Source organism: Monopterus albus, unplaced genomic scaffold, assembly GCF_001952655.1.
Source record: "Monopterus albus unplaced genomic scaffold, M_albus_1.0 scaffold26.1, whole genome shotgun sequence".
In the NCBI taxonomy this organism is placed as follows: Eukaryota; Metazoa; Chordata; class Actinopteri; order Synbranchiformes; family Synbranchidae; genus Monopterus; species Monopterus albus.
This window is the reverse complement of record NW_018127906.1, coordinates 4157858-4185046: the sequence shown is the minus strand read 5'-3', so window position 1 is coordinate 4185046 and position 27189 is coordinate 4157858. Positions and strand designations below refer to the sequence as shown.

At 41.9% G+C, this 27189-nt stretch overlaps 3 protein-coding genes across 3 annotated transcripts in view; 2 read left to right on the top strand and 1 right to left on the bottom strand.

The window, feature by feature from the left end:
* The first annotated feature begins 9845 nt into the window (after positions 1-9845).
* Positions 9846-11190, top strand: LOC109957302 (C-C motif chemokine 20-like). The gene is made up of 4 exons (XM_020595071.1): positions 9846-10063; positions 10346-10460; positions 10639-10751; positions 10897-11190. The coding sequence occupies exons 1-3, from the start codon at positions 9898-9900 to the stop codon at positions 10748-10750; spliced, it is 393 nt and encodes a 130-aa protein (XP_020450727.1). The 5' UTR covers positions 9846-9897; the 3' UTR covers position 10751; positions 10897-11190.
* Positions 11191-16321: 5131 nt separating this feature from the next.
* On the top strand, positions 16322-19661 carry LOC109957305 (C-C motif chemokine 19-like). The gene is made up of 4 exons (XM_020595075.1): positions 16322-16498; positions 18612-18735; positions 18852-18966; positions 19430-19661. Exons 1-4 carry the CDS (start codon positions 16435-16437, stop codon positions 19460-19462), a joined length of 336 nt encoding a protein of 111 aa, XP_020450731.1. The 5' UTR covers positions 16322-16434; the 3' UTR covers positions 19463-19661.
* Positions 19662-20687: 1026 nt separating this feature from the next.
* The window catches only part of rusc2 (RUN and SH3 domain containing 2), a 36651-nt gene continuing 30149 nt past the window's right edge, over positions 20688-27189 (bottom strand). The window contains 7 exon segments of the mRNA XM_020595076.1: positions 20688-23094; positions 23611-23781; positions 24121-24757; positions 24946-25197; positions 25321-25367; positions 25927-26032; positions 26677-26851. Of these exon segments, the coding sequence (XP_020450732.1) occupies positions 22887-23094; positions 23611-23781; positions 24121-24757; positions 24946-25197; positions 25321-25367; positions 25927-26032; positions 26677-26851 (1596 nt within the window). The 3' untranslated portion in view covers positions 20688-22886.

Below are 27189 nucleotides of genomic sequence, written 5' to 3'. Positions count from 1 at the left end.
AGCCGGGGTCTGTCGGAGGTTTCTTCCGTTAAAGGGAGTTTTTCCTCCCCACTGTCGCCAAGTGCTTGCTCAAGGGGGATTTGTTGGGTTTTCCCTATGTAATAATATTGATAACAGTAAGGTCTAGACCTTACTTTGTAAAGTGTCCTGAGATGACTTTTGTTGTGATTTGGCGCTATACAAATAAAATTTGATTTGATTTGATTCTGTTCTTATGGTGGTGTCTGTTCTTATGGTGTTATGTTGGTTGTTCCCTATTGCTGCTGTAACACAGAAACTTCCATACTCTGGGATCAATAAAGTACCTACTCTATTCTACTCTACTCTTGTATGCATAATGTACACGTATTTAGTGTGTTGCTGCGTACTTGAAATGCTGGATCCAACCTGCTGCCACTGGGATGATGCCGCAAGCTCTAGCAAAGGTGTGTTGGGTTTCACATCTAACTGTCTCCTCCAGCCAGACTCTTCACAACTGAAGAACATTGTAATATCACATATATAACACTAGGGGGCAGCACTTCTCCTCTGAGAAGTCAGCGTTTCATTCAAAGCATACTGTGGGTAGTTTGGTTTACTATGAGCAGTAAAAGCCACAAACCACTGTAACCTCAGCCAGTCAAAGTGAAACTTCATTGTCATACCTGGGTAGTTTCTTGCTAATTTATCTTTAAAAATAGAGTGTATCTGGATATCTTTGAACTTTCTGGTCTTTAAATAGTATAATGAAGTGGTACATTCTTCCCATCCCAGTGGAAAAACTGTCACTTGGACATTTGTCTTTTCCTGTGCAATCAAAAGCTCAGTCTATTATGTTGCATTAAGGTTAATTATCAGAAAAAAATCCCCATGAGGGTGATACCAGTAGTGCTCAAATGACAACAATGGATGTCAGACCTGAAAATTTACCTTTTATTTCCATTTGAGTTCATCCATTGTTGCTCAGTCCAAGTTTCTCCCTGGTTTAAAAACTCACTGCTGCTGAAAAAACTAAAACAAAAGTCTGCCTTAGGGTTAGATTTTTTTTTTACTTTCCTCTACTTTGCATGAAGAAAAAATAAATATTAAACATAGTATTAAGGCTATGTATTGCAATATAGATGATATAGACTCTCCTGGTTTGTCAATCAACCGTAGTGGCTACAGAAACTCACTTTCATATTTCATTTTATTGGACACATCCCATAGTTTTGAAGATATGCATGTCAAAAAGCAACATTTATATACAGTAACACCTATCTAAATATACATTACAAAATAAAAAAACAACAAGATAAATACAACAAAAAGACAAATGCAGATAAAAATTACACGATAAAACCTCATTCAGCACTGGTGTCAAATGCCTTTGAGAATAACTAGGTTTTTAATAAAGAGCAGAAAGTGACCTGGCTCAGTATAGATCAAATGGAATGAGGGAGTCTATTCCATAGTCTATCACCCCACGATTTTAATTAAAAAATACTTTAGCACAAAGTTTAGCCCAGTTTTGCCCTAAACACCTGGACATCTTCTACACTGTAGTGCCTTCTAAGTTACGAGTAGAGTAGTCTCACCAGCCATGAGCATAGCTTAATGCTACAAACCTCTCCAAGGCTAGGAAACATCTAGTGTACGCTGAACCCTTCAAACCTCCAACCAAGCTATGTGCAAACATTTGATAAAAAATGCATTGCTATACACAAGTTTCATTTCGTGTAATTCTTTGTGCTGAGGAGAAAACCCTCAGACGATGGACCTGGTACAAAACATGCACTAGTCTGGGAAATGTTTGCTGAACTTGCAGCAGGACTGCCAGCAACAGCACAAAAAAACAACAAAACAAAAAAAGGTCCGGTAAATGACACCTCTGGCTGCACTTCAAAGCTCCCAAACCATGCCTGAACATGAAGCTTACTGTAAGTGTGCACTATTAATAAGCAATAACACAAAATGAAACTTTGGGACAGTGCATGACATTCAATGGAGTTATTACTGCTCTTAATTGGCAGTCACATTCCAGTGCACATAATCAAAATAATCTTGTGCATGCTTCATTGCAAAGGGCTTATTATGTTCTGTTTTTTCTCAACCGCAGACAACAGTGTGTAGGTTTAGTTCTTCTAGTGAATTTTCACAACACAGAGAAGGGCAATCACATTTCCAGTGAACAAAATGGTGAGACATGAGGAGTTTCACTTCATCATACTGTACAAGACTGTCCAGAACAAAAAGAGATTTCCTATAAAAAACTAAATAAATAATAAATAGATGGCCTTAAAAAGTGATGTTATTTATGTCTGTTTGAAATATATGGAAAATAAAACATTTTTTTGCATTTCAGAATAAAATGTACTTGGTCTATTGTTACTGAGATTTGTATTGCCGCTCTCCTGGTGTTGGAAGATTTTTCCTCACAGTTTACAGACTCATACATTCTCCAACCAAATGTCCAAAACAGTGTGAGAGACTTACAGCTGCAGAACATCAGATATTACTGTGAGCGTGCCTGGCAGGCCTACAACTTTGCTGTGTCTTTCACTGTCCTTGAAAAGTCTCCCAAAGGCTGCATCCCAGCAGGATGGGAGAGCTGTGCTTACATACCAGTCGGATTCACACAATCTCATTTTTTCACTTGGTCTGTAAATAATTCAATTATAATCATTAATTTTAAAAGAACTTCAGTAGCTGCTAATGACTGATACTATAGGTGCCGTTCCAAATTTAAGGAAACATTCTTTCTGTCAGGTTTGTTCGGCCGCTCTGGCCTCCCTCACCTTTCCTACTGTCTCTTGCCCCATTACTCTTCACGTTCACCTGTTCCTCACTCCCTTATCACCAGCTGCACTTGATTAGGTCACTCACTATATTACCCGGTTTCACTCCTCAGTCACTTGCCAGTTCTTTCTAGTCACTAGGCCAACCTTACTCCATGTGTTGTCATTGGTTTCGTATGTATTTATCCCCTAGCCAGCTACTGTTTTGTGTTTCCCCGAAGGACTGTTCCTCCAGACCGTGGCTCCACTCTCTCCTCCCAGGCAGGTCAATGCACAGTCGCCTATCTTTTTCCACTATTGCCTTCATCTCTCTGTCCCTACCTTCAGTAACCACCATAACCGTCAACCAGCCCAGGAGTGACCCCACCTACGCAGCTCGGCCCAGCTCTCCATCTCCTCACCTCCTGCGGTTGGTCAAACACCCGGTTATTACTCATCTACAGGACTACGTATCATTTCCCTCTGTGTTTTTGTCATTCCCTTGTTCACTGTACATAATAAATCACTGTATGCACCGAAGCCGGCTACCTGGGTCCACCTCTTTCCTCGTTCACACACTGACTGGTGCGAACGGATCCTAACACTTTCTTCCTTGGCAACAGTTCGAAACATTAAGGTGAGGTAAAGGTTCTGTCAGTGAATATGAAGGTGGAGCCAGGAGATTATTAACCTGTGGCTCACGAGGTAGGGCAGTCGTCTCCTGACCAGCAAGTTGGTGGTTCGACTCCCGGTCTCCCCACATGTCTAAGTGTCCCTGAGCAAGACACTGAACCCCGAATTGCTCCCGGTGGCTTGATTAGCGCCGTTGTGTGGCAGCTGTCGTCATTGGTGTGTGAATGTTCTGTGTGAATGGTGTATTATGTCTGTAAAGCGCTTTGGCCAGTGTAACACACTGTGGAAATGTGCTATATAAATACAGTCCATTTAGCATTAAGACTCAGGAGGAAGCAGCTAGCCTGGCTTTGTTCAAGGCTAAATGGTCTTATACTTGCAGCACACTCAAAGTGCATTCACACTATTTAGCCATTCACCCATTCACATTCCCAAGCACTCACATATTCACCCACCGGTGACATCACTGGGAGCAACTGGGGGTTCTGTGTCTTGCTCAAGGACACTTCGACACATGGACTGGACAAACCAGGGATCAAACTGCTAATCTTCCGGTTAGGAGATGACCTGCTCTACCTCCTGAGCCACAGCTCATGTTATATCTGTATAAAAACATTCCATTAGCTGTACCTGCTCATCCTTAAAGGTCAAACTGGGTGAGAGTGGGGGTACATCTATGACATGGCTAACACACTGAGACAGACAACTACTGACACTCACATTCACACCTACAGGCCACATAGACCCTTCGACCTAACCTGCATGTCACTGGACTGTGGGAGGAAACCAGAGCATCCTGTGAAAATCCATGCAGGCCCCAGCCATGTGAATCAGAGTGAGCAACTTCCCTGCTGAAGTACCCTTGAACAACCTTGACACTTTCTGTGTACTTACCAGGTCCACCAGTACCTCCAGCCACTGACCTTACAGCACTGGTACCCAAGAACAGTGATTCCCAAACAGGGCTGGAAACATCTGAAAGTCATGGAAGGGAAACCTCAGGAGTTACAGACCATTAACAGGATAATAGAGCAGAACAAATATATTCCTGTTTGTCAGACATTGCTTTAACATTTGCTTTTACCTTGTGAGTAATTTACCCCTCTTAAAAGTCCTTAAATAATTTCATCATAGGAAGAATAGTTTGCATTTTGGGTAACTTGTAGCACCTTATATACTCTGTGTAACCTGTGACAGAGTTCACATAGACATACAGAAATAACAAGAACTACCATCCATGAACATCAGGGTAGGTGAGAGTGATTACATTTACACAATCTGAAAGTGTCTTGTACCCAGTTCTGTTGTTTATGCACACAGAGCTCTGCAGAGATGACTGGCTACCAGTGGGGCAGCTGTTAGACTCAGTGTAAACTAACAGTCTGCACATACAAACAGATGCTTCTGCACCAGGCCTGTTCAGCCACATCCTCTGAACTGAGTTTTGATTTCTTGCTAAAAGGTTGAGCTGGTATTTATAACAGCCTCAGGGCTTTGTTCCCTGCACAGCACGAATCCATTCCTGTCTGCTTCCCCTTTTTTCTACTTTATAAGCACTTAACAAAAAACTCAACCCAGATATGAAATTAGTCCCTGCTTTCCTGAAAATCACGTGTCTCTGCCACCTTGTTTACACTCCCATTCCTCCTACTTCTTCAGTGTGACACTGTATTCATGGAGGTTTGCTTGTGCAAGCAGAGGAGACGGTTACTCTCTGGGTGTGAACAAATGCATTCATGGATCAGGCCACCATAGAGAACGTGAATGCAAACATCAAGGTGTTTTTGTATTTAGATGTGGAGGTTATTTTTTATTCAAAATGTTAATACCCCAATTATTTATTTGTCCATGGCAAATCAAATGACTATGAATAATGTGAAGGGGATGAATTCACACAATATTGAAGCTCCCTGCAGCTTTTCATCTTCTTTTAGCTTTTTGTTTTGGTTTTATGCCACATTTATTTTACAGATCAGCTTGAGGGGAAGATGAATGCACCACATTTCACCCTCCATCCAAAGCTGTTAGTGGTTTAGTATCAACATTATGGTGGCACTAGCTGACAACTGACGAGGTCACCAAAGTCAGGAGGAGACACCATAGATCTGTCTCAAATTCAAATGTAGTGGACAGTTCACAGGATACGTTAAAAGTCTGACCTGCTGGTGGAACTAGAGGACAAGTCAGGGGATTTCTAAAGACTTTGGGACCACAAATCTGTGTATGAAATTTAAGGGCAGTTTATCCAATAATTGTTGAGATATTTCAGTCATGGACCAACTGACTGACAGACCAACCGAAAGCCATAGTGAAAGAGTTCACTAATGAGAGATTTTACATTAGATGCTCAGTGTCTGGCCTTTTCTGGAGGAAATACTTTGGTGTTTTTGCAGCAGTAAGTGATAAGAATAAGTATTTGTACAGTAGGTTAAAATGAAAGGTAGCTCACCACCTGCAAGATAAATAATGGTGTTGCCTACAGTTTGATGAGAGCTGATCTCTGAAGTGCAGTGTGTATCCCTGAATGCTTTGTGGGGTGATCAATGCAGATACTGTAGTTACATCTTCCATCCATCCACTATCTATACCATTTATCCTGAAGAAGGTTGTGGCGGGGGGTTTGGAGCCAATCCCAGTTGACACTGGGCGAGAGGCAGTGTCCACCCTGGACAGATAGCTAGTCTATCACAGGGCTGAGACATGTAGAGAGAGACAACCACACACACACCCACACACACTCCTATGGGCAACCTAAGCTGCATGTCTTTGGACTGTGGGGGGAAGCTGGAGTATCTGGAGCAAACCCACGCAGGCACAGGGAGAATAGTTACATCTTTCAGTTATTAATTTCATTCCTTTTACAGACTTGATATCAGGTTCAGTATCTCAGTTTACATTCAATCATTTCTCCAAAGAAGAGCTGCAAGAGTTAGTGGAAGTGTCATTAAAAACGTCAGGAGGTGGTGTGATGTGACAATGAAGAGGAAGCAAGGCTTGACCTGATTAATTTCAGATTTTGATTGTGTGGTTGTCTGGTCATGCATATTCAGTGGAACGACAACAAATCCACAAGTGTCTACCTATCTGAGAGAATGAGGATAGTCTTTCTTTAATTGTGCAAAGGTGAACAAAACTGTCATTTGAACATTAAAACCATGGGTCTCTGCCAGATCTCAACCAGATTTGTATGTAATATTTACCTTGGCTGAAAAAGAAGTGTTACTTGATGTTTCCAGACTGTTTTATTAGGAACAGCGCCAAATAATACAACAGGTAACAAGAAAAGGTGGAGCTTTTTGCATATCAGAGTTAAAGGATAACTGGTCATTTTCTATTTTAACAGTATTTTCAACACTAAACTAACAATAATCATTTTTATTTGGCCAAGCATGTTACACACACAAGGAACTTGTCTCCAGTACAGAACCAAAACAGCCATCTGTGGCTCCAACGCACACTGATGGTTCTAACCATCAGGGGCAACTTGAAGGTTCAGTGTCTTGCTCAAAGACACTTTGACACATGGACTGCAGGCCCCGTGATTTGAACCCCCAACCCAACCCTCCGGTTGGAAGACAACTGCTCTACCCGCTAAACCACAGTCACCCCACACAATGAACAATGATTTATCTCTACTCACATTTAACGTCTGTCAATCTGTCAGTCCTGGATTATCTTATTCATCTGTGCCATAGACCTCCACTGTTGTTCAGAAACAATTAAAACACACCGGGGAGGAACACCACTGCACATACTGTATGTTTCATTCATTCATTTTCTACCGCTTAGTCCCTGAACGGGGTCACGGGTGGGGCCAGAGCCAATCCCGGCCGGCAATCGGGCGAAGTACACCCTGGACAGGTCGCCAATCCATCGCAGGGCTAACACATAGACGAACAACCACACATACACGCACGCACTCCTATGGGCAATTTAGAGACACCAATCAACCTAAGCTGCATGTCTTTGGTCAGTGGGAGGAAGCCGGAGCACCCGGAGAGAACCCACGCAAGCACGGGGAGAACATGCAAACTCCACACAGAAAGGTCCCAGGTGGGGCCCGAACCCGGAACCTTCTCGCTGTGAGGCAACGGCGCTAACCACTGTGCCACCGTGCTGCTGTATGTTTCATCATTTTGTGAAATGCAAGACCCTAATATTTGTTAAAAATACCCAGAGATCTTTTGCATGGGCCCTTGGGTCTTGCTTACTTCCAGTGCTGTAAAACGATATGACTATCTGGAGCAACATTGTCTCTGTATGGGGAGTGTTGAAAATGTTGTAAATATAAAAAATAACCAGACTATACCTTTAAGCTTGGCTTTGAGCCAAACTTTCAGACATCCAGTTTTACATCATTACCCCCTCATCTTCATTTGGTCTATGATCAGACCTCCTGATGTGTCATGTTGACATAACTGACTGTTCAGGTTGCATAACTGAATGCAAAAGACTGGGATGTGCAAGTTAACCTCTCAGTGAGCCCATTTCTCTGTAATACCATGAGTCATTTCGTCATTTCTCTGAGTTGCCAATTCCTTATTTTGTTTAACTTCAGCTTCCTCGGAACAGAAATAACCCAGTGACCATAATGAAACCTTTAACGTATACTGGTCTGTTAATGTGGAAGATGACATATTACACACTGCAGAAAAGGTCAGGATGTTGCCACAACCGTTTCAGAACCCCCCACCCCCCCCACCCCACCTAAAACCACAGCATGCTGTTTGTATACATGAAACAAATTAGATATAATATTTTTGAATTATTGAGCTTCACAAGTGGATTTTGATACACCTGGACAAAGCCAGCCTAGCTCCTTCTACCTGTTTACAGCAGGCCTCTGGTGGTCCAGTGGCTTCACTGGGCAGACACTCAATAACTCTCAGCAAAAGGTTATTCCTTTAAAAATTAGCTGCAATCAGGAAGCAATTAGACCTAGCTTATCATACAAACTGAAGGCGGGGGAAGCAGATAACCTGGTGCTGTCCAAAGCTAAAAAATGCAACGACTAACACATTTAAATTGCTCTTAAAAACTAAAGTGGCATATCTTGTCTGTTTAAACAAACAAACCTAAGAATTCCAATTTAGCAGATTTATAAGAAGTTAAATGTTGCATCTATTTCCTGGGGGACGGCAGCCGGTCACAGTGATGACATGTTCTCTTCCAAAATGTCGTATAGTCAGGTTGCCAGGTTTGGTGAGAAAAAGAAAAGCTCTGTTAATCGATCATCTGCCAACCCACACTAAAGCACAAGAACAGAAATGCTTGGCAGGTAGATCAACTGTTACTCAGTGAGCTCTAACACAATTCCTAAAATCACAAGCTGTTATAATTACTATTTTATTTTACATGTAAGTCAACAGTGGCCTATACACACATCCAGCAACTACAGAGCAACATTAGCATCCATTTGGAGGCAGTTACACTGTTAAAGTTCCTGGCAACCCATCAAATGCAGATCAAATATCACTCTGCCTATGTATTCCTAGAGGGAAATATCAATGTATTTTCTGTTTAATTAAGTTTTATTTCTATAGCGACAAATCACAACAATTATCTCAGGGCACATTACATAGTGAGATCTAGACATTATACCGGGATAGAGAAAACCCCCTTGAACAAGCACTTGGTGACAGTGAAGAGGAAAAACTCCCTTTAGTGGAAGAAACAGAAGCTCTTGGTGGGTGGCCGTGTGCCTCTACCACCTGGGGTGAGTGGACAGAGGAGAGAGAAGGTAGCGTTTTTAGAACTTCTTGTAAAATAAGTTTAAACTATGTCCAGTCCTACAGCCTTGCTGGTTGCATCACTCTTGGCAAAACCTAAGCTTCTGGCGGGAAATGTTTCTCTCCAGTTGTTCAGCAACTCCCACGCTCACAGATTATTATCCACTCACACTCACACAAATTTAAGTGCTGTCTGCTGGATGTGTGTATAGGCCACTGTTGTCCTTGAAAAATCCCCAGTGCATACTGTCATCACACTGATATCATTTGATAAAATCTGGGAATATTACTGAGAAAACAAGATCCAAGTTGTAAAGATAAGGATTAATGGCTTGGTTTATAGTATGTTGTTGGCACACAGTAGGCTACACATGATTTATTGTCACTAAACAGGAAATCAGTGCACCTCACGTTTTATTTTGTCATCAATCAAATTGAAACAGTCATTTCACTGACAAGAAGAGCCCTTGCAAATAACTGTAAAATAGTGAAAAGCACATTTTTGAATATGGAAAACATATATTTGTTGGATCTTGCTTGTGTTTATGAATGAACTAATGCATGTGTATTGCATGCATGGACTGTATGAAGCATGAGGAGTGTTTCTCATGAAAGACAAATCTCGGATAAAGACTAGCCTTGGGGCTGCATTTGGAGGTAGACACACAACGGTTTTGGCAAGACAAAAAAGAGAGAAGTAGTAATGAGGTTACTGGTTGGGCATGTGTGAGCCTGGTGCCAACTTTTTCCCATTTCCAGTCAACGAGCATACTTTCACTTTCTCTCACACACCTGTATAAATGCACCTGCAGATCCCCTCTCCTCCTCACACCAACACCTTCACACTCCTGAAGAGACTTGCTGCAGCAGCCGACCTGAGCTCAGACCTACAAAGAAACAGAGACATGGCCTCTCGAGTTGCAGCTCTGCTCTTGCTGGGTATCATCTGCACTGGGTTTGCAGCAGGTAAGACACACTTGCACACAGAGACAATGTTAGAAGTGCATATTTAAGAATGCTCTGATGGCAGGTCTAGGTTGCCTCACCTGTTCCAGCCTGAAACTGCCATATTTTGTCATTGCACCTGCAGATACTGGATATTTTAAAAATAAAAAGCTGATTTATTTTACATGCACAGCTAAGTTCTTCCACAAAGTGTTCCAGATGAATGCACGGCACATGAGCTTTTTCACTTTCACAGATAAACCTACTGCCAATTTAATTTAATGAACTTGTTTCGTCCTGTAGCTGAGATCGTGCTCGACTGCTGTCTGGATACCACTAAGAAGTTTCTGCCTCGCCATATCCTTGTAGGCTACAGCATTCAGGAAGCTGGAAAGGGCTGTGACATCAGTGCTACTGCGTAAGTGGCAACAATATGTTAAATATTTACATAAAATGATTAGGTAAAGGAAAGTTTCCTTCACATCTTTTACTGAACATGTACTGTAGCCTGTCTTTTTTCTGAAGAACAAAAGTTCATGACTGTATTTTAGTCTGCAGCCTCATCTCACCTCTTTCTATCTCATCTGCATTTTCAGGTTTATTACAAGGGCTGGAAAGAAACTGTGTGTAGTCCACCCCAGCAAGGGAGAATGGGTGCAAAGACACATTACATTTCTGGATAACAAAAAACGAGCCCAGCAGCAATGAGGTACATTTATTTAGTAATTAATTTAGCTGAGCTTCAAAAACAAAGCTGCACATGCAGACCTGTCTTTAGCCTCTTCTTACAGTGTTGTTTAGGTTATCCCCCAGCCTTGCATTGGCTAATCACGCACTGCTCTTCTCAATTGCAGGTGTAGAGAGGAGCAGGCTCTACAGTGTAGAGTCTACACTGAGAGCTGAAGACAGAAGCCAGCTTCATTTCCTTTTCTCTGCATAGCCGTGGTGCACTGTAGAAGATCAGAACAGTTTGAGACAATCAGACCAAGGAAGCATCACTTCATCTTGGTTATGATGATACTTTGTTTGAGCCTTCATGCCGGTGACTTCAGACTGACTGTACAGTTCTGTATTCTTATTGAGCTGTTTTGGGGACAAGATGTGCAAAATATTGACAATTATGTATGTCAAATTTATTGTTGGGAGTTATTTTAAAATAAAGTTTGATATTATTTTGTAACTTCTACTTGTGGCCTCTGATTAAAACTGAAACATATCACCTGGCCATCACTCATTACCTGGTGGCAGCTGGTAGGAGCCACTTATTGGGTGATGACATAAGATGAAGCAACTGGTGCTAGGAGGTTTTGATGCCATGTAATTTAATAAAACAAAACAAAACTGAATGAGTGAATACAAATGAATAACACTCAAGCAAGATAAAATGAAATAAAATAAAATATGATGACAACAAATGCACTGCCAACGCCACAAGTTGCACACAACAACAAAATCATTGTAGACACATAATGAACAGCTTCACACTGTGGTACTCATGCAGTCAGATTGTTAAAATTAAACACGACAAAACACCTCAAAGTTCACTTTGACACTTTTGACTATCTCACATATTCTTCAGCAGAAGAAGTCTGATGACTTAGTGCAGAACTATTCTGTTGGTGAAGACTGTGATACAGCCAAGCAAGAAGACCTCGAGCTGAGAGTTTGTCAGCTGTTTCCAAAGTCAAGGAAAAATGTCATGGACCATAAAAAATAACCAAACTCTTAGTTTGCATTCCAGCACCATGAGTAATTGGCGGGTCTGAGCAAACTGATCATCTTTAGTCTCCCTCTTGTGTTGTAACTAACGTTCAGCATGCTGTGTACATCTTCTGTGTTTGCATCTCTTTAAGTGTCATGCTTTCAAGTAGCTGCAGTAAACATGTTTCTGAAAGTGCTTGTGTTTTTTTTTCTAAATGTGATGTTCTCTGCAGCTGCAGGGTGTTGACTCAGGATTTACCATCATCTGTTTAGTAGGAGACCCAGAGCGGTGTAAGGTCAGGGTGCTGTCAGGCTAGCTGCTGGCCAAACCCACAGCAGCTTCTGACAGAGGAGGCTTTGACGAAACGACAAGTGAAACCTTGAAACCATCCAGATGTGCACATAATAAATTTGATGTATTTCAATCTCGAGAACATGATCTAAAAGAAAATGTGATCCATCACACCGGGCCACCTTCTTTCATTCCTCTGTAGTCAGTTTTGATGCTCACATGCCTAACGTAGGTGCATTTTGCAGTGGATAGGGATCAGCATGGGAACTCTGACACGGCTATGGCTACGCAGCCCTATGCACATTAAGCTGCAATGCATTGCATGTTCTGACACCTCTCTGTTAGAACCAGCATTAGGTTTTCCAGCTATCTGTGCTACAGTAGCTCTTCTGTAGGATTGAAAACCATGGGTTTGCCTTTGCTCTCCATGTGAATCAGTGTGCTGTGGGCGACCATGACCCTGTCACCAGTTCACTGCTGGTCCTTCCTTAAACCACTGTTAGTTGGTACTAACCATTGCAAACTGGGAACACCCAACAAGACCTGCAGTCTAGGAGATGCTCTGACCCAGCCATCTAGCATCACAGTTTGGCCCTTGTCAAAGTCACTCACATCCTTACACTTGCCTGTTTTTTCTTTTTTCTTCAAATTGTTTTTGGACCTTAGAGAAGAACAGGAAGCTCTTCCAACTTTATTTGAACCTTTGACCTTCTTTTGACAGCCACAAACTGTCCTCAAGGCCAAAGAAACAAGGCTGCTAATGTTCACAAGCATCCTGTGTGTGTTTCTCATAGTGCGTGTAGGACTGGATCAGGTCATCGCAGACCACACAAAAATAAAACCCAGCTCCCCAAACATTTTTTCAGCTGGAACAAATTTCCTATAGATGTCCTCTATTGCTACTCTATACAATGAAAGTGGAAGTGGAATCCTAGTTCACCACAGATGCTGAGCATCTGCTAGTCACACGGGTCTTGTAAATCTGTGGACACTGATATGGGAAACAAGTAGACAGTGAAATATGTTAGAGTGTGGGAGAACAGCAGCATGGGTTGATAGGTTTCTTTGGGTTCATCACTATAACTGATTCCAAAATTATGTCCCAAAACTGTTTCATCCTCTTTTTATAATAACAAGTCAAACAACCACTGTACATATAACAACTAGAATGACTGGATAGGGGGTAGGGTAAGGTAAGACTTTATTGATCCCACAATGGGGAAATTCCAGTATTCCAGCAGCAATAGAGAGCAAACAACAAAACACCACAAGAACAACAAAACACAATAGGGACACTGAGAAGCACATCAAAGGTATAAAAAAAAAACAAGACAAAACATAGCACTTGAGAGAAATCAAGAACAAGAATATTACTTGCACAATTAATTCCACAATGGGGAGAAACCCTGTATATCAACAGCAGTAGAGACTAAACAACAGACACCATAAGAACAGCAGACACCACAAGGATCTCTGAAAAACAAATCAGGAATACCCAAAAACAAGACAGTACAAGCATTTCAGAGAAATCAGGAACAAGATATCGCTCCCACAATCAATACCACAGTCTGTGGTCAGGGGGTGTGTGCATTCCTGGCCAAAGTAGGTCCAAAGTTTAATGTTTATTAACATACTGGGTGAAGTTTGGGAGGGTGGCAGAGAGGGGCAGGGAGGCATAGTTAGAGGAGTTGCTGGAGGTGTAAATAAACAACCTGTTCACCATATCAACTTCACTGTTGTGGTTACTTCTTGGTGCACTCTCAGTTCATGTTTACATTATTAGAATTAACTTCATTTCAAGCTCAAGTGTAATTTAATCAATAAAACATGCTTAAAAGTAACTGCTCAAATTAAGTTGCATGATCGGTGGACTTCACAACATGGCACATTTGGTCCATTAGCAGAGTTGTAACTGTCTCCACAGTAGGACATGTCCTTTCCTGCAGTGCAGAATGCAGTTATGCAGTGACATGTTTATGCCTGTAAAACTTGAATCTGACAGGAGGGCTTGTCCTATCATAATCACACCATCAGCTTTTTCATTTTCCTGTAAGTGCTTCAGGGAAAGTCCAAGACAGTTTAAACAGTAGGCAAACAAGCCAGCCGCTCAGCTAGTGATTTACAAGAAAATGAAACTTTCTCTGTAAATCGTTCATCAGTATTTATAGTGTGTGCCTACACACTGTTTGCCTTTAACAGTTCTTCTGTAAGTGCATACCAATTGAACACTGGTTACGTTAAGGCCGACTTCCTCTATACAGTAAGTGGGGAAGAGAAAGTTATTCTTTACAGACACTGTGGTATCAGTTTCATCTGAATGAATGTTTTCCAGAGAGCTGTCATTGTCACTGAGAAAAAAAATCAAGGAAGTACAATAAAGCTATGTAATAATACAGTGTTTGTTCTGACTCTGGGTTATTTCAGGTCAAATTAATTTACAAAAGAAAAAAAGACAGACCCAGAGGGTATTTATGATAACATCTCATGTACTGTCATCACAACAGAATCCCATCACGTCTCAGGTGTAAAAAAACCCCATTATTAACAAGTTACTCTCAGGTGTTCTCTGCCAGAGCTACAGCTGATGGAGGCATCATGTTTCTGTCTGTGATTCCTGTGAATGCAATATCTCAGGGGCCTGTAGCACAAAGTGGGATGAATGAGATTAGTGGTTTTTCCAGCTACTGTACCACTGGCTCACTTTTAAATGGGATAGATCACCACAGTAACTTCTGTTGCACGACTGACCTGCTCTGGAGCAGGTTAACTTCAGAGGATGGGATCAAAACCTGTCAACGCCCTGAGCACCAACCGATCAGATCACTGGAAAAACTGAGTGAGCACTGGATCCTGACAGGGTCAGAGTCTACAGTAATGTGAAAGGTATTCAATAGATATTTCTACAGAGCAGATTTCTAACAAACTGGGGGAGTCTGCAGCCTTCATGATGATCAACACCGTATTTTAAATGCACAAAGATTATGTGATTACAGACTGAATTCCTAACCATCTGTTGTTGTAGTCGCATTTTTATGATAGCACCCTTTTAGTGATTATGTATTACTAGATGTTTATCACATGATCGTAAACCTTTGCATGCCCTTGGGAGAGCAAAACCAGATATGACCTAGGACCAAAGGGCTGGTATTTCGTTGTAAATGATATCCTATTTGACTTATCTATTTGAGCATCTGTTTTCTGTTATAGTATGCTGGGTATAAGAAAGGCAGTCACATTTTGTTCATTGAGCTTCCCTGCAACAGACTGGTTTAGACACTCTGTTCAGAGAACCCTCCTTCCTGCAGGAATAAATCGCTGCAGATTAACGTCACTTCTGTCCAGTACTCATGAATCTGACTGGTTGGCGGAGGCATACAACATCAAAACAGTCATTCTAGTTATATTTGGTCTTACATTTATAATAACATGAAGGCGTTAAACTCATTGTGTTATGATCATAAAGTTTTTAAAGGAAATTAAACAGGCTGGTAAACTCTAAAAAACAAATATTTGGAACACAGAGAAAACAGTACTGTGTATGGTTACTACGAGGGAAAAGGTGTTGATGATGACAGATTTCTTATTACACCAAATGCTGCTGCAGAAATCTGTACTTTCTTTTGGTGAACAGTGACACAGAGTACGCATTGGGCCTCATTCACAAACAGTGCATACAAATAATGAAGGCCCAGCTGTCTTAAAAATGCAATGCTTTAACTAAAACCAATCAAGTTAACCTTTCTCTTTGTGTTTCCGTCACCTAAACCTTACAAAGAGCACAGGATACAGCACACGTGTCCTGCTTTTTGTTCAGCTACTTTCCACATTCAACTGATGCTGTACAGAAATATTTTTTACAAGGGTTGGAATATGTGAAAATGTTACAAAAATTTAAGTCACAAAGTTCAAACAGCAGCACAAAGATCAACTCTCAAAGGGATTGTCAGGGCTCATTTGCTTTTCCATGTGAGGGTCACTGTGATTGTCAAAAGGTCTCTGTTCCACAGTGAAAGGAAACTGTCAAGGAGTCTTTTTAGTCTCAGTACACAGCTCAGATATTACAGAAATGTCTGTGGCCAGAAGGGGGCGTGAATCAAAGTGTTCCTGTTCTGTTAGAAGATGTCTGACCACTGCTGGGAACTGAACTCAAAGCTGATAAAGGGATTTATTTTTCTTTGTTGAAAGAGGACAAAAAAGAATTATATGGCAGAGGAGGAGGAGGAGGGAGGAGGCACCAGGAAAAGAAAAAGTGAAACTAAGTGGACACCATAAATACTGTTGGTGGACAGAACATCACTTCACTTCCTTCCTTTGCCACTACAGGTGCTGAGAAGAAAAACACATTTCTCATCAGCCACCCAACATCCAAAGAAACGACTCACCAGCTCTGCAACAAGACATGGCTCCGTGTGGTGATGCCAAGCTCTTTTTCTGCATCCTCTTCATCACCTGCTGCTGCACAGGTGAGTTTTCTCAGGTGCGCTCCTTGGCTCAACAACAATAACGCTTTTTACCTTTCATGTCTCTGTAGCAGAAAGAGAAATGACTTGTTGCCAGGCTAAGCATAGCAGCTTAGATAACAGGATGCAATTAATCTAAACAAAACCATTTGGAATGGGTCCAGAGGGAGGCTTGCAAAGTGAGCCGGAAAAAGAAGTTCAACAACTGGACTAAGTTTGAGGTTTAAGTACGCATCCTTCTCTCCACTCGGAAATTCAGCTTTCTGAGTTTGTCTCTACTGATGAACTGGTTCTGAAGTCTGTGTGCATTCCAATATGGACACATGCAACCGGTGCCTTTCAGAGCAGAAAGAAGTAGCCAAAGTCATAGTAGAATTGAAAAAACAAATGCCAATATTGATTAGATAAAGGTGCAGAAAATAATGTATAATATATAAAGTAAATATTGAGCAGAATAAGTTGAATATTTTTAAAGTGCTAAACAGCTTTAAAAGCCTGAAAACTATGCAGCACAAAATTAAACAACATCTTATCAGTACACAGTAGCAAAGTAAACAGTGAGGCTGGAATGCCTTAGCCTTCTCATTTTGTAGGGCGTGCTCCTGGAAATCCCCACTCCTACTATCAGTTTCTGCACTTTGTAGTGGGTGAGAGTTAAAGGTGACTGGGATTCCCAGTGAAGTGACACAAATGGATGGGACAACTTTTGTTACGTGTGTAGGGGAGTGTGTAGCTGTGATATGTGTCAGAGCAGATGTCTCTGCACCCTGTGTAATGATAAGCAGCCCTCGAGCAGCACTCTTAAGGAGCTAAAACTATTTTTACTGTCCATGTTTACAGATATAGGGACAGAGACTCTTTTGATTATTGATTAACTTAGAACATAAACTTCTGCCAATTTATTGATTAATAAACCAATGCTCTGGCCGATAATTGATTAGGGAAAAATAGTCCAAGAGCTGAGATGACTTAATTAAACGTGTTGTATCTGATCGGCAGTCCAGCACTCAAAGATATTTACTATGAAATAAGACAAAAAAAGCAAACTGTTAAATAAACAAAGCTTGAACTAGGTGATGTTGGGCATTTTTGAAAAATTACAGTTAACTCTCAAATTTGAATGATGTAAAATTGTGTTTAAAAGGCATTATGTCACAATAGAGTATATGCATACACAACTATTATATCAGGTGAGCTGGCAGAAGAATAAAACCATTTACGGTACAAAAAAAACATTCACACACTGATGAGATGCTCCAAGAAAAGATTTGAATACAAGTGCAACATTTCACCCTCATTATGTGAAATATTAATTATATGTGGCATTATCAGGAATAACTGGAAAATCTTGAGACGAACACATCAGTTCACACAGCGCGCCTGCGCCTGTTTCACAGGAGCCACACTGAATGAATCTTGCATAATGCTTCTTTTAAGGTTTAAAGGAGGTATTGTTACCCTGCTATAAAACCTCAGCACTGTAAAACCTACCACACCTCTTCACCCTCTCTCTCACACACACAGCGAGTAGCATAATAACCTCATAAACAAAGTACCTTGGGGATGTACACAAAACGTTTTTCATGCAGTAGAATTCTCTGCAGGCCTAAAAGCTGTACAACTGAACATCTGTACATTGTTTGCAGTGGATTTTACTGCTGACATGTATTAACATGCAACAGTTCAATGGTATCAGAACTTCTCAATCCATCTCCACAAAATCTGCACTATCTGTTCATATGCTTCTAATTAGCCATCATTTAGCAAAAACATAATTTTACTTTTCCTGGTGGAGCTTCAAAGCTTTCAGAAGGGTACCAGCTTCACAGAAAAGCCATGGATTTGTCATGTTGTGGTGAGATAATGTCCAGACACGCTGAGCACATAGATGGGCAGTGGACAAAGGTATTTTGCTGCTTTAAAAAAAAATTCTGTATATGTTTTGATCATTTATTGGAGCTGATTGTAACTTTGATCTGTAGAAATCAGTTCTCTGTGAAGAAGTAGCCAGCAGCCTTTTCACAGATACCTTTGCACCCTACAGTGGGTGACTTTCAATGATGCTGATTTTGTGAGGGGGTGGTTTTATGCTGATCTGATCTGTTTTGTCTTTCAGTGACACTGGCACAGATACCCATGGACTGCTGCTTGACAGTCAAAAACAAAGAAGTTGCTAAAGCTTTGGTTGCAGACTACCGCCAGCAGATCAGTGGACAAGGCTGCGCCATCGATGCCACCATGTAAGTTCAGGCTGTGTGTGTTGGATGAATCACAATGCACACACACACACACACACACACAGAAATACTTTGCATCACATGGTCACCCTGACCTGGATGATTTGGTGTTCCTGCAGTCTGGTGACCAGGAATGGCAGGACTCTCTGTGTGCCTGCTGACGAACTGTGGGTCCAAAAGCTGACGATCCACGTGGAGAAGCTAAAGAAATTGTGCAAGAGAAATGGCTACAAGGTACCTTCACTCTGGGTGTTCTGCAAATCACTTCCTGTCTCTGCCTCCACACTTAACAGAGTCATGAGAGGGGTATCAAGATGAATCAAAGATAGCAAGCACCCCTCATCTGCAGCTGCACATATTCACTGTACTTATATTAATTTCTTCTTTTATATTTGGTAAATTAAACCAGATCCAGAATCAAAAGGTATTTTTGAATATTTATTGAAAGATGCTGTGTTCATTTCTAGTCTTCTGTACATTTGTCAAGTGCCACAAACCTTCCCACTCTCTGATAGTCATGTGCTTTTATTTTGAAATGCACGTGGCGACATAAGAGCGTTACTGCCTTCTTTTCTGGTCTGTAAAGCAGTTTACTAGTGTTTATTTAAAATGTAGCATGAGTTGGGAGGAACTTTAGTTTGAAGGAATGATTAATTGACTGCTTAGGGTTCTAAATATGTGCGCTGTGTGTCTACAGGGCAAACGCTGCAATGGAGTGAAGCCCGAGTAACCTGGGATCCCTGGGAAGACTGTGACACTTCAGCCACAACAACAGAGCCAGAGCGGAGTGTTACAGCTCAGGGAGGAGACATGAGGGTTCAAACCACTATATAAATAAAACTATAAGATTAGCCATAGGGACCCTTCCTATCCATTATATTTTACAAAATTATATTCATTGAAGTTGCAATAAAAACACTTTTGAAGGATTGTTATATTTTTTTATGGAGTTTATCGTTTATAAAACCATGGATTGTGGAAGAAATTTAAAATGTGAATGTGTGTAAACTGTTTGCTAAGAGATTGTTATATTTTTTTATGGAGTTTATTGTTTATAAAACCATGGATCGTGGAAGAAATTTAAAAAGTGAATGTGTGTAAACTGTTTGCTAAGTTTAACTATTCATGCAGTGCTTGTTTACTAGCATGGATCCTTCTCGAATTATTTTTCCAAAATAAAGCCCAGTTTTTCCAAACCCTCATCATGTTTGTTGTCCTTTGTCGATGACACGCTTCCCTCTGTGGCCAATGAAAATGGGTAAATGATCCTTGGTTTTCTTTTTTGCATTCTCTCAATCCCACCACTGCTGTACATGCTTGGCTTTTTGGTCTATTTAGCCTCACACTGTCATATAATAAGTAAACCCAGCATTTCAGCAATCAGAGCATGATGTTTCTTGGACCAAGTTTCAGTAATCTGTCATTCTGACAATGTACAACTCTGATCTCTGTAAATGAGCATGAGAGTGTTGTTCTGTACATTTTCTGGTTTCTTGTTAAGAAGCTGCTAAATACAAGCATCAGCCCACACATTTACTTATAGTTTGTTATGATCTGTATATGAAATACTGAAGTTACACTTCACCAACCCTGACCTTTTCAGTATAAAGCACAAAACAAAACCAGTAGCAGCATCCTTCTGGCTCTGGTGAGCATAAATCACTTCTGTTCTCCACCCACATGCATACAATGTCCCAAACACTCAGGTGCCAATAAGTGAATTTTAATAGCAACTGACACTAACAAACAAATTCAATGTGGTTTGAGTCGTGGCCTAGAACAAAGAAAATATGATCCATGAACTGGTTGTATTTTGGCAAAAGTTAAGTTTGGAATCACTGTGAAACCTTTCTCCTGGTGTTCTGGTAATCCACAGCCCTCACCTTTCCCTTCTACACAGAACGCTCCATATCAAAACGTTTTGGGTGGGGAACCACTTCAGCTGTGAACTGCGGTAAAGACAAAAGACACAGGAGCCATTTAAACTGTAATCACATGAGCACTTTGTTATTTAACATCCATAGTATTGTGATAATGTCATGGTACACATCATGTAGCCTGGACACAGAGCGCAGAGCAGTGCTGATGCTTAAGGTATGTACAGGCAGGAGGAGGCCGACAAAGACAGAAGGCACAAGACTTCTCCCTTTCCCTCCTCAGGTCACTCCTACATGAGTAGCATTTTAAAGCGCAACGTCTCAGCTCAAACGCCAAATCAAATGCATCTTTGCCTCTGAGCCCTGAGCCTCCACGTCTCTGGTTTAATCAGTGCCATGGATGACAGCTCCACGACCACAGTTCTAGTCAGCAGGTTGTTAGCACTGGACCTAAAGCTTATATTTGCATCCTGTATACAACATAAAATGCATTAACAATCATACATATACTGTAGCTCTGTCAGAAATTAACCACTGAAGGATTTAAATATAATTTACAGTTCAATGACTGAAATATTGTGTTGAAATTAAATGTTAAAAATCATACATATAAATAACTGTACAATAATACAACAAAAGGAAAATTAAAGTGGCATCCTAGGTATGTTTTTCAAAAGCTGCACAAGCATTCATTTATGTAATAAATGTACACTGATTTTACCATTTTATAATGTGTAATATTTGAACTGGGCATCTATATCAACCTCTTTATGCTGTATATAACCATAGTTTTATTTCTCTGACTAATTATTTTCAACCTACCATTTTGCACCTGGCTGTAACCGGTACAGTGGCAACACAGGGATGCCCATAAAACTGCCATCACAAAATGTGTTGGAGTTTCCCTTTAAACATCAAAAAAATATCACCACAGACGCCTGTGTCTTCACTATATTTTTCTTTGACAGCTACAAGAATCTGTGTAGACGTAGATCTGGGGAAAAAGTCAAGGTAGACAAGTCAGAATATACAAAATATACTGGACGAATCCTTCAAGTGTCCAACAATAAGATCCCTCCTTTTCTCCTGAAGTGCTTTAAGGCATAGAGGCAATCATTTGCCCCTTTCTAAACTAATGAAACTACTTAGCAATTATGAAGAATTTTCAGGTTGGGGGGCAAAATCTCCACAGCTCTGTTTTACCTTCACTGGCCATCCTTCCCTGTTTTCTGCACCTCTCCTTTGACAGTAGCTGACTCCCTCAGCTAATGGAGCAGGTCAATAAATAAACTTACCACATGTGCAAGTCATATACGCATTTACGTTATGTACCAACAGATCAAATGCACATGTAAATTATAGGAGAAAAGACAACAGTTTTGCAAGGTTACATGCACTTAAAGTCAACCACTGATTTGTTCCAGTTGTGGTGGACCCTGTGAGCAAAAGGAGAAAGGCGGCCATGTGCCTGACAGGCCATCCACCCCACATCTCCAGAGAAGCTGGCCTTGATGAGCAGGGATCTTGTTAAACAGATGGGGAATGGAAAAAGATTTAAACTTTTTTTAAACTTGTCAATTGGGTTGAAACAGCCACTTAAACTCCAGTGTGGTTTTCTACTCTGTTACAATAATATGCTGAATCACACCTCTGCTTGTATGAAGTTTTGCTTTGCTCAACCACCCTAAAATGGTACCAAAAAAAGCAGGGATTCACTGGCTTCTACATCAATGAAGAAGATCAGTTGGCACTAAATAAGCAACAGGACATCAAACCAACCTGTTTTACGACTAGGAGGTACCACTGAGCACTGTGTTCACAGTGTGGCACAGCTAGGTGAGCGCAGAGTGCAGCTAGGCATGGTTTACAGTGAAGATCTGTGAGTAGACTCTCCTTGTTTTGTTGAGAGCAAAGATGGAGGATATACAGAGTGGACAGTCACATGGTGAAGCAAGTAGCACAGCTTCACACAGAGCTAGAAGCATGTGCATGAGAGTTTTGGTTTGTTTCTTCTCTCGTCTTTTGGTTTTAGATGTATGCATGCACACTGGTCTGGGTGTACCCTTGCAGTAGATGGGAGTTTGTGTTCGAGCCTGCGTGATTCCCTTGTTTGTGTCTGTACATAATCTCATATTTTCTACAATATTTCTCTCTCAGGAGCACTCTTGAGTACAGTTTGAAACAGCAGTAGGTACAGTACGTGGCAGGGAGGCACTCTGTCTCCGGGGTGGTTTTCCTTCACTTTTTACTTTGCTGCTATCTGGTGGCAGCTTTAGTTCAGCACTGCCCATGTGCGGTGGCATCCTGGCTGTACTCCATGCTGTTCAGGGTGACATAGACGATGGGCACCAGGCCCTGGGTAGAGCCCAGCGAACAGAGCAGCCAGTCTGGATCATCCTTGCTCAGGACCCACAGGATGTCACCCTTGTTGAAGCTCAGGTGGCCGGGCTCGGTGGCTATGTGGTGGCACAACGCCCGTACTTCACTGAGGAAGAGAAAAGGTGAGTAGAGCTGAAATGCTTACCATGGAGACTGTTGTTTTATTAAACGACATTAATTTATTAATCTGCAACTATTTTGGAAGTGATTACTCAAACCAGTCAAATCACAAGATTCTCAAGTGTGTTTTTTTTGCTGCATTTCTTTGTCTTGTGCGTTTTTCTTCAGGTTTTGGTCTGTTGGTTGGAAAACAAGCAACCTGAAGGCATCATCTTGGGCTTTTGCAAAACATGATGGACATTTTTCACTATTTTCTGGCATTTTAAAGGTTAACATTGGTACTTGTAAAGGCCATTAGAACCACTGACACGCTGATAAAATCCAAAATTTAAATGAAATCAAATTAGACTAAAATTTGCTGTTCTGCCAAGTCTTGAAATTAAAGAACTTGTACTTTTTCTAGTTCTGCTTTGAGAGCTAATAAACACTGGATGAATTAATGTTGAGAATGATCCCTGATGATTTCTGACCTAATGGCACACAGTGTAAAGGATCTGCTTACCATGGAGAATGATGTTTGGTTTCAGTTGCTTGGTTCGATGTTGGTACTGGTGTGTTTCGGCTGTGAGTGGGTGCAGCTGGAGGCTCTGCCTTCTTCCCACTGCCTGCTAACAGAGTCTGACCTACAAGGTCAAGAACCGACCTGTCCAGACCCAGCCAACCCGATGGTGGCCTGTAAAGACAAATATAGTGGGGAAAGATGTAAATTTCACTGTAACAGTGGTTTATGTAAATGTTCTTATTGGGAACAAAAGGTATGTAACGTTTGTTCCTACTGAAGACACAAATCTTTAAAAACAGCTGACAAATACTTCATTTTTCCGTTTCATTTTTTACCAACAGCTCAGTAAACTAACACAGCTGGATTCAGCACGTTACCCTAGCAGGAGGAAACGGTGCCTTTGCTGAACAAGGCCTGTTTTCTGCTGTGGACTGAAACCAATCTTGGTGCAGGTCTTCCAATGGAATCTGATGATGGTAAGAAAAATGTATCTTGTATCTTTAGACTCACCTGGTCTTTTGAGCTTTCACCCTCTGTTCAGGCCCCTCTGTTCGAGAAGGCGAGCCAACGCTGGATCCAAAGAGCCTGCCCCAGCGCAAACTTTGTCCCTGGGAGGGGCTCTCCTCCTGAGCTGCAGCTTGGGCTGTAGTTCCTGTAACCTCCAGAGGTTTTGTCTCTTTCTCCTGGGTGAGAACAGATTCTGGGGGGCTGCCCATCCATGAAGGCCTTCCCCTGGATCGGGCTGACTCCCCACCGGAGCTGCTGCTGCTGCTGCTGCTTTTTCTTCTTCTGTCTCCCTCCCCTTCCTGGCTGGCCTCGGCCCCCTCCACCACTCCCTCTCTGGTGGGTGGGAGTTGGCCCTGTCGTCTCTCTGATGACTTCTTCCTCTTCTCGGCCTTGACAAACTTTGACCCCTCTGTGGATTGGTCAATGTAGACCTGTGAGGACTGCATGAGCTGGTACCACCAGCCCGCCTGTCTGTCATGCCGCTGACGCCCTTCGTTCACCACATCCTTCTCTCTGTCCTTCTTCCTGCGCTTCTCTTGTCCATCCTCACCATCTCCTTGGCTTTCTTGCCCTACACCTTTCACTCTCTGCCCACCCATCCCCCTTTCCTTCCAAAGATTGGCAAACCCTTCTTCCATCCCTGTTGGTCTGCTAACAAGCCCGGCTGCTATGCTCTCAGCTGTTGCTCCCTCTTTACTCGTGTCTGACTTCATTTCTGCTCCATCTTTTCTTCTTCCATTCTCGGCCAAGTTCCCTCTCGTCTCAGCACCGCCTTCTCTGTCTTCACCTTGGCACTCGAGTCCCAGACCATTTCGCTGACATTGGTACTCCATGCTCTCATGAGCTGGAAGGTGGAGTGAATTGACTGATCCCCACTCTGGCCCGCAGAGCACAGCTGCTCCTTGCGACGCAGGTGTTCCTGGCCCTGTTGGAGGAGGTGCGGCTCAAACAGCAGGTCCAGGTCAAAGGGGAGGAGTGACAGTGGCTGCAGGAGGAGCAGGAGCTCCTCAAAGAGAGGCTGGCATGCCCCTTGTGCCAGGGGAAGGAACCCCCACTGGTTGTAGTGTGCTGCTATAATGTCTGAAGAAAGTTAAAGAAGGAAGAAGATCAGGACAAGACTCACAAGAGGCATGGCTTTATAAATGTATGGGCATCTAACAAAAACTGGGTGTCTGAAGATGGATACATGATGCACGGTCTTACCTTCATGTGTGTAGAGGTGATTGAACCAGAACTCCAAAGATTTCAGGCTGAAATTGAAGATGAATCAGATATGTAAACTGCAGCAGCATAAAAGCACCATCGCTCTCCTCCAGCCAAATCTGAAGTATGATTACACTCACAACTGAATCAGTTATTGATATAATACTGATCTGGTTCAAAACTGTTTTCAATCTGGTAGGGAAAAAAAAAAAAAAAAAGCCACAATAAGCTGACACATCGAGACCAAGGAGATCTCACACACAATATGAGCCACCCTACAGAATTAAAAGGGGTGGTGTGGGCAGCATGGAAAAGCCTGCAGACAGTTCGTTATCAGAGTCTAATAAAAAGCCGGCCCCTTTACCACCACTGATTTTAAGGTTAACATATTGCATTTGCTTAACCGGAGACCTTGGTATATATTAAAACTACAACTGAAGGTTTTATTTTTTCCATTCATAGGCCGATATCAAGATCTGGTAAAAATCTGAGGTTGCTAACGTAATTAGTTTGAGTCTCCCTTATTATCCCCTGACCTTCTTAAAGATCCTGTCTTCTAGGTTAAGAATCATGTTGGTGACAGTGGAATAATGATATGAGACTCACTTGAGCAGGCCGAAGATGAAGGCGTTGAGTCTCATGCTGTGGCTGGACAGCTCCGAGTACTGGCTCACCTTAGAGTATAAACTGTGGAGGACACGTGTGGACGGGCCTGGTGGAAACAAGGATAAACAAAAACCTCACTATACATAGAGCATCGTGGCCTAATTGTTCGCCAACTTCATTACTAATATGGCTGCTTTTTGTGCAACGTTATACAGAACATTTTAAAATCAAATGACCCATCTACTTTTTAAAATAGGGCCCATTCTCTGACTGAGGAGTTCTGCCTTTACTTTCAAACTTAAAACAGTCATGGCAACATTAGGCTGCATTATAAATTTATACTGTGGAAACAGAACTTTCCATTGTGAAGGCGGATAATGCAGTTAATGATGTTTAAGTGCTTGTCGGGCTCCTTGCTACTCTGACACAACGAACCAGTTTACCTGCCCCTCAGTGTGATGTCACAAAGAACCTTCAGGAGGTTCTTAAATCAGGTTTTGAAACATGATTTTTAAAAAGCTAGGTGTGGTTTTTAGATATATGGAAGGTAGGACCAGCAATTCTGCCGACCAGTTATTGCAGGTAATCAGGGATAATAAGTGTTATGTTGATGAAACTGGCTGTTTAGGTAAATAAGCCATAAACGAGATCAAACCTTCAGTGAAGCATGCAGTATCTCCAGTGCCTTGTGGACATACGGGAGTCATATAAATTGTCCAGAAATGCGACATTACCCTCCACTGCACCCACCCAGCTGTGTGGAGGCCTCCACGAGGCTCCAGGGCTGACAGCGCCACTGTCCAATGATCAGGTCCAGTACGTAGGCCCTCAGCCCGTCCTGCAGTACGTCATGCAGGGCTGGACACAGGTACTTGAGGATGAGGTGACCCACGTTGGGACTCACCCAGCTGTTTCCCAGCTTAGCCTGGCAGGGTTATAGAGAAACATTAAGGGATTAAAAAAAAATGAAAGTGACATGAGTGCCTGTTACTGTAATGCAATAAAAACCCAGACAAGTAAAAAACTAACAAACTGTCAAACATAAATTTGGAGAAAAGCAATCATTTCAGTTCTGCCTGCCTTCTGTCCTCCACAGCCAGCATTTAACGTGGCATTCTCCCCCTCCTTGAACCGCCACCTTATTGTGGTGGAGGGGTTTGAGTACCCGAGTGATCCTAGGAGCTATGTTGTCGGGGGCTATACGTCCCTGGTAGGGTCTCCCAAGGCAAACAGGTCCTGGGTGACGGGTCAGACTAAGAGCGG

Coding starts and splice junctions, on each gene's coding strand:
- LOC109957302 (XM_020595071.1), top strand. CDS start 9,898: ATGCACCTGCAGATCCCCTCTCCTCCTCACACCAACACCTTCACACTC. Junction 10,064..10,345: donor CTGCACTGGGTTTGCAGCAG/GTAAGACACACT, acceptor TTCGTCCTGTAG/CTGAGATCGTGCTCGACTGC. Junction 10,461..10,638: donor TGTGACATCAGTGCTACTGC/GTAAGTGGCAAC, acceptor CTGCATTTTCAG/GTTTATTACAAGGGCTGGAA.
- LOC109957305 (XM_020595075.1), top strand. CDS start 16,435: ATGGCTCCGTGTGGTGATGCCAAGCTCTTTTTCTGCATCCTCTTCATC. Junction 18,736..18,851: donor TGCGCCATCGATGCCACCAT/GTAAGTTCAGGC, acceptor GTGTTCCTGCAG/TCTGGTGACCAGGAATGGCA. Junction 18,967..19,429: donor GCAAGAGAAATGGCTACAAG/GTACCTTCACTC, acceptor GTGTGTCTACAG/GGCAAACGCTGCAATGGAGT.